Source organism: Etheostoma spectabile, chromosome 8 (genome assembly GCF_008692095.1).
Source record: "Etheostoma spectabile isolate EspeVRDwgs_2016 chromosome 8, UIUC_Espe_1.0, whole genome shotgun sequence".
NCBI classification, from domain to species: domain Eukaryota; kingdom Metazoa; phylum Chordata; class Actinopteri; order Perciformes; family Percidae; genus Etheostoma; species Etheostoma spectabile.
Window position 1 is genome coordinate 14,935,166 of NC_045740.1, and position 7,308 is coordinate 14,942,473.

A 7,308-nucleotide genomic window follows, 5' to 3' on the forward strand; every position below is an offset into this window, starting at 1 on the left:
CCCCATGTTCCCGTAACTGTCATGACTAACTGACTGTCACTAACCCCCACCCCTCCCCCGACCATCTTGTCGGTGATTGGCTGGATCTTGTTGTTGTGTTTTGGTGCCTATACTGTGCCCCTACTGTTTATTTGACGTTTACGACCCCTGTGTGGTCTCCCGAGACCGGGCTTTTTTTTTTACTGTGTATTCAGGGGGCAGGCTGCTGGCGGATCAAGGAGAGAAGCCTATGTTTTGAGACAAAAAATGAAATTACACTGAAACCATGCAGGAACTCATAGTGCACCTTTTAAGCGAGCGGCCCAGACTAAAATCAGAACCCTGAAAAATAAGATATAAAGCCTGAACTCTCTGACCGGTGTTTCCGTCTGGTTCTTTATACTAGCACTATTGTACAGTTCTCAGAGAAGTCTGGGTGTCAGTGTGGAAATCACTTTGTCATTGAATAATTTGTTTTGTGGAGTGACTCATCATTCATTAACTTTCCTTTTATTATAGAAGTCTATAGCGCTAATTGTTCAGCCTGGTCTGGACTTAAACTGTTTTATTGTTGTCAGGTTCAGTATGGATTAGGTATCCCACTGACTGTGTTACTATCCACATGGATAACATGTCGCTGCTTTGGTCTTCAATTTAATTGAAAAAGTTACGTGATCCTTTTATGCTTGTAAAATCTTTTCATAACCTGTAGAATATCCTTAGATTGCATGGCGGTCAGTTTGGAAAAAAAAGGTTGTTATGTTCTGTACTAGATGCAGAAATGTTATCAAGTAGACAGTTACATAACAGTCTGCTGCTGTGTGGACTTTTTATTGTTCTGTTGTGAATCTGGTTGGTAAGTTTTTATCAGCTTCCTGTTGTGAAACCGTCATTTAAGGTAAAAGATTGTGCTAACTTAAGGGTACAAAAGGAAATAGATCACACACACACACACACACACAATCTGGCATTCTCTGTCCAGATATTTCCTCATCACACTTCAGCACACCTCACCGATTCTTTCCTCCTCGATGTCTTATTTATTTTACATACTTAGTTACTTTACTTGAGTCTTTTACATACTTTACAAACAATGATAATGAGCTGTAGTTCACACATTGTACAGTAATAACCAAAATGACAAGAAACCATTTGTAAGGATTCAGACTGAGATTTCACCAACAATAGAGATGCAGATGAATAGCAAATGCTCGTGAAACCCAAATGGAAACGCATTCAGAGACACACATGCAGTAAATGAGCACACGCGACCATTTTCTCTCTCTCTATTTCTCTATTTTTCTAAATAATTGACCGTTAAATAAAGGGAAATTAAGGCATAATCACAGTTACCCTGCTGTAGTGCTGCAAAATAGCCTAGCCACCCAGCCCTTACAGGAAAAAAGTGTGAGGCACTGACCAGTAAAATCTCTTTGAAGAGTGTGGCCGGGCTCAGTTGGTAGAGTAGGCGCGCATATACATCGAGGTTTATTCCTAGACGCAGTGGTCAAGGGTTTGAGTCCGACCTGGGACAATTTCCTGCATGTCTTCTTCCTCTCTCGCCCCTTTCTCACCTAGCTGTCCTGTCCATTAAAGGTTGAAATGCCTTAAAAAATGATCTTTTAAAACAGCCAGAGGATGTATTTAAACCCCGTGTCTGGTTAGAAAAAGGTGTGTTAACTTTTTCTCTGTGTGTGGGTTCTTGTCCAGGCCGCAGGGTGCTTCCATGATGTCAAAACCCATGGGTGAGCAGCTCTCGAGCACCACCGTCAGCGAGGCCTCCACTGCCATCACCTCCTCCACTGTGGACACCACCTCTGCCTCTAAGGTCAGTCTCTGTGTGTGTGTGTGTGTGTGTGTGTGTTTGTGTGTGTGGGTGTGTGTGTGTGTGTGGGGGGGGGTCTTTTTGCTTTGCTGTTGTGGTTGTATCTAAATAAATGTCATGTATGACACTTCATTATCAGTATTTATTTATAAACGTGCAATGACAGTATCTATTTTTCGAAAATGTGCAATAACTGTTTTTATATGCTGCCTTTCAATATGTGCAATTTTAATATTTAATATGCTGTCAAATCAATCAAACATTTTTTTTAGTGTCATCCTTTAATGTCTGTAACATTTTGTATTTTTTTAAATTTTGTGTTTTTAGTTAAAGCAATATTTATAATCAATTGGAATGAGATGTTGTTCACATCTGCATGTTCTGGAGCAGTTAAATGACGAAAAAACTATCTATCTATCTATCTATCTATCTATTTATCTATCTATAAGTATGATTGACCCTGTTGGGAAAAGATGCGTCTGTGCAGTTTGATAATGTAATGAATTGTAGCACTGTGCTCGGTTTGCTTTCAAATCACTGTATCCATTATTTTATAAACCAGTATTTTTCTACCAAATCAACATTTAATTTAGTTTTAAGTTGATTTCCAAACTGACATGGAACAGTGTTGCTCACGACTTTCCCTTTTAGACTTGCAGCTTATTCTGGTGTGTTTAATAAGTCTAATTTAGAATGAAATGAAATCTAAAGTATTCTGCTATTAGAAAACTCTCTGCAGCTGCATATAATCATATGACCATGGCTTTTCTCTGTGATTAAAATTACAAAATGGACTCAAGCTGTATTTTGTCTTTAAAGGTAGACAGTGTTCCCTTCAGATAGGAAATACAGAAGATGTTTTGTAAGATTTGGTTCCACTACGAGTACTTCTCCATAATTCAGCCCTATCCCACAGACCACTGTCACGTAGTTGTTGCTGTATACCCAAGTAACCTAGAATGGTTACAAGAGCACACTTAAAACACTCGCAGAGATTAGAGCTGTATCTGTGTCCAGAGAGTACTGTAAGATAGAAAGTCACAGCAAAAGCGGTTGAGCTGGATCTAAACATTTCAGTAATAGGACAAGCATTTTAAGGTTAAACCCAGGAAAAATGACAGAGGCTGAATGGACTTTGACACTTAATCAGTTGTCAAACATTGCATAAACCCTGAAGTTTTTCATCTTTTTCACTTCTTGCCTTTGTTTTGTCCACCCCTGGCCGTAATGAAAACCTCTAAAAGCCTTAGCTCTGTCTTCGACAGATCAGCTTCCTCCTCCTGTTTTCCTCCATTGAGAAATAACTTGTTTCCTGGAGAAGACATACCCAATGCAGACGCCTGCACGGACTGACATTTTGCTCAGCTGAATACTAACATGAATCGTGATGGGTGAAGTCAAATGGACTAATGCAGTAACTGTTAAATGTGAAACAGAGTGTCTGTTTCTTATGAGCCCAGAGGACAGCAAGAGATTTTTAGCCTCCTTTGACAGTCTCTCTGTCCTGAGGCTGACAGGTGTGCTTTGGCCATCAGGCTCCCTAGACGGTGGGAAGTCATGCCTGAGGCATTTAGGCAAGCAAACACTATCACCTTCAAAAAAAAAAAGTTACTTGCACTGTGAAAGTCTTGCATTCCTTTTAAAATTTATTTTTTGTATTTCTACAGTATATGTATAAAATATTAGCAGTAGTAGTAGTTGTTGTACTTGTATTAGCAGTACTAGAGAGCCATTTCTGGCTGTTTATAGCAGCAGTTTTTAACTGACTCATACAGATTGTTTTGGAAGATTTTGTTCCCATAAGAGTACCCATCCATAATCCGGCCCTATCTCACAGACCACTGTCACATAGTTGTGGCTGTACACCCAAGTAACCTAGAATGGTTACAAGAGCACACTTAAAACACTCTCAGAGATTAGAGCTGTATCTGTGTCCAGAGAGTACTGTAAGATAGAAAGTCACAGCCGAAGCTGTTCAGCTGGATATAAAGATGGCAGAATTAGGGCAAACATTTAGCATCTTGGTTAAACCCAGGAAGAATGACTTTGACACTTAATCAGTTGTCAAACATTGCATAAAGATTTTAAGTCTTGCATTCATTTTAACATTTATTTCTTGATCTTGCTCTTATTTAACAAAAAATTGCTGAAATGGTTGAATGAGCAACCAATTTTTCCTACTCTACAGATGAGTTGAGATCTATAGTATATGTATAAAATACTAGCAGTAATAGTAGTAGTAGTTGCCGTAGTCATATTGGCAGTATTGGGGAGCCATTTACGGACCTGGTTAGCAGCAGTTTTTAGCTGACTCATGCCAGCTGCGGGCGATGATGAATGGGGGTTTAGAGGTCTTCTGCGCTTGACCAAGCTCCATGACAGGCCCGCAGGAATGAAAACATGGGGCTTAATTGGAGAGAGAGGTGGAGATGGAGGTGGAGGGTTGGTGGGGGTGTTCTAGCTTGAATAAAGCAGGATTTAGAGCCAGGCAGGTAGATGGGAAGTCATTAAAACTGACTGCTACCTGTCTGTCTAACAGGAAGGGGTACAGAAGGGCAGCGCTACTGTAAAAGGCTCTTTTATTTGTTTTTCAGGCACTTAACAACTGACAAAATGTCATTGCAGCATTAAAGTAACTGCTACACTCCATCCTGACTCCTTCATATCCATTTTTATTATTTACAACATACAGATAATTACAAATGGACTAAAACTCCAATGATGTCTTATACCATACCAAGTAATAAACCTTACATTTTTAGCCTTGGTAGAGGCGTAGCTCAAGGGATTGCAATGTCTGTCTGACTGTTGCTCTTTGTCCCCCACAGGATCATTTATAATTAATTTGCTTGATCTTATGAACGTTTTATATAGGTCAAAATTTCAGGTGGTCCCATACTGTGCTGTATGGCGAAAAACCTGCCAAAGCCTCAGCTGTACTTTGTGTTTTGAGGCTGTTAAGCAACTGTTAGCATGCTAACACATCAATGGTGGTACACATGGTAAGCATACCTGCTAAACATCAACACGTTAGCATTGTCATTACGAGCATGTCAGAATGTAGATGTTAGCATTTAGCTCAACACACCGCTGTGAACAAGTACAGCCTCACAGAGGCATGGCTGTGGACTCTTGTTATATAGTTTTTAAGTGATAAATAGATTTTGGTTGTAATCTCATTTAAACCATTAGAAATAAAAGGAAATTCTTCATCTTTGTTCCTCTCTTTTGTCCTGGCCTTGTGCTGTGTCTGTGTATATATTTGGGATTTTAATGGCTACATTCACATTGCAGGTCGTCATACTGAATTCGAAAATGCGGTTCATGTCCGATTTGCTTTACATCACTGCTTTTATCTATTCTAGAGTACCACTCACACACACACCAGTATGAACTGAAAGGGCTGTCGGAAAGACGTGTGAAGAGTAAACATAAAACAAGACACAATTACATTTGCGTCGGTTGTCCTTCAAGCTGTCATTGACTCAGGCAGCGTGCCGTTGCCAAAATTATGGCATTCGTTCAAGTGATTCAGGATAAGCAATGTCGACGAATTCCAATTTGAGCTTCCGAATCCAGATATCAAAGTTACATTCCAGGCGATCTATTCATTTGATTCCCTTTTCCTTGGCTCACTTTTTCTCCCTGTCACTTTTCTTTCTTTCAGTCCATATCTTCCACTAACTTGCACGCATGCACATACACAGCTCCACGGTGGCGTGAAATCTCATCCTGCCCCATCAACAGGTGCCGCAGGACTAAGATTGAACATGTGTCATCAGGTGTGGTACAGAGATGACAGGGCATCTATCACGACGGCCCGTCGCCATTTCCACACCTCGTGTTTCCTGGCCTGCCGCCCTCCCAGGTGCTCTGGCTCATCACCCCTGCCATCAAACAGCAGGAAAATAGTGCGGAAGCCTCATTCTGACAAGTAAAAAAACTCTTAACAAAAGAATCTTGTCTCAGAGGAAAGATAAGTCATTTGTGTACGCCTTTTCATAGCACACCAACTCCAAGAAACGAATCCACATTTTGAGTCAGTCACGTCCATTCCGACTCTGACAAAACATCAGAGGGAGCGTCGAGACAGAAAGCATCCCATTTCTCTCGCGAGTTACGCTTCAAAATTCTCCTTTGAGCACTTGTGTTCTCTGTCGCTGGATGCATACTTAGTGATGTTGTGTTCATAACCAGTATGCACAACTTCACTGGGATTTATCAAAGTCAATGTCATTTAGGAGTTTCTCGGTTTGCAGTTATGGATTTATGCAGCTTTATGTTGCTCGTCAGTTCCCTGCCTCGGTATTTGAAAAAAGCTCCTTTCGCTCTTTCATAGTAAGTGCCACTTTGAGCATGAAAACCAGCACGTACCAGAATTTATGATTAGCCTATGTTGAAGTGTTTCTCTAATAGGTGTATAATTTGAGTTACTGTATTAACTGGAAAAAAGTAAAATTGGAAAAAGAGTGACTGACACTCCCCTTTAAAGGTGCTCTAAGTGATGTCACATGTTTTGTACGCTACATTTTTTGTCACATACAACAAACATCTTCTCACTATTTGCGAGCTGCCTGTCCCCACAACACACTGTAAAAAAAACGTGGTCTCTGTAGACAGTCCAGGGTCTACAAACGGCAACAAAAACAGGCTGCGCCCACCTGCACCACGAAGCATACACAACCAGTGTTCCAGCGTTCCAGCCAATAACCGACAAGAAGGGGGGGGGGGTAGTGCACGGAAGGGAGGGTGGGAGGAGGAGGGAGGGGTGAAGCTAGCTTCATTGATTTGAAAATACTTTGAATGTCAACAAGAAGTAACGCCACCCAGCATCGCTTAGAGCACCTTTAAGTACCGCCATTAGTTAACATGCCTACCTCCTATTACAGTAATATACTTCAGTTTGAACAACAGATAATAATAAAACCTAAAACATAATCCTGAGGGGGTTTTGCTGTTTTGTAGGCAAGAAAGCTGGTGGAGATCAGCAGTAGAGACCATTTGTTCTGTGCTGCTCACATTTAAAAGTCTATTACTTAAGGAAGGAATATTGCTTTCTGGCCCTGACCCTAACCTTTAAAGTCTTGAATCAGGTTGTTTTCAGTCTCTTGAAATGCCTGAAAAGGTCCAGACTAAAATATCTCGACAGCTATTTGATAGATTGCCATGTAATTTGGTACAGACATTCATGGTCTCCAGAGGATGAGTCCTAATGACTTTGGTGACTTTTTATCTTGCATAACCAACAGTGAAATATGTCTACATCTACTATGCAAGTTATCAAGGGTAATGTACTAGGGGTGCAAGTTATTTCAGTCCTGATTAATTTGTACATTTTGTACAAATAACTATTTAGTGTATACAATTTCATAAAATTGTTTAAAAAAAAACATCACAGTCTCCATGGGCTTACTTTAAGCACCCTATGTTAACGATCTTAGCGCACGGCGTGAAGCGCAGTTGCGTTTTCGTGTGCTGCTGCGCCTCCCTGTGTGTGTGTGTGT

General features: G+C 40.6%; 1 protein-coding gene across 5 annotated transcripts in view; it reads left to right on the forward strand.

Moving 5' to 3' along the window:
• The window catches only part of LOC116693602 (pleckstrin homology domain-containing family A member 7), a 140,853-nt gene that overhangs the window by 88,874 nt on the left and 44,671 nt on the right, over nucleotides 1-7,308 (forward strand). For all 5 annotated transcript variants that reach the window (XM_032522654.1, XM_032522656.1, XM_032522655.1 and 2 more), the window contains one exon: nucleotides 1,690-1,807. In XM_032522654.1, coding sequence (XP_032378545.1) covers nucleotides 1,690-1,807 — 118 coding nt within the window. The remainder of the gene's footprint in view (nucleotides 1-1,689; nucleotides 1,808-7,308) is intronic.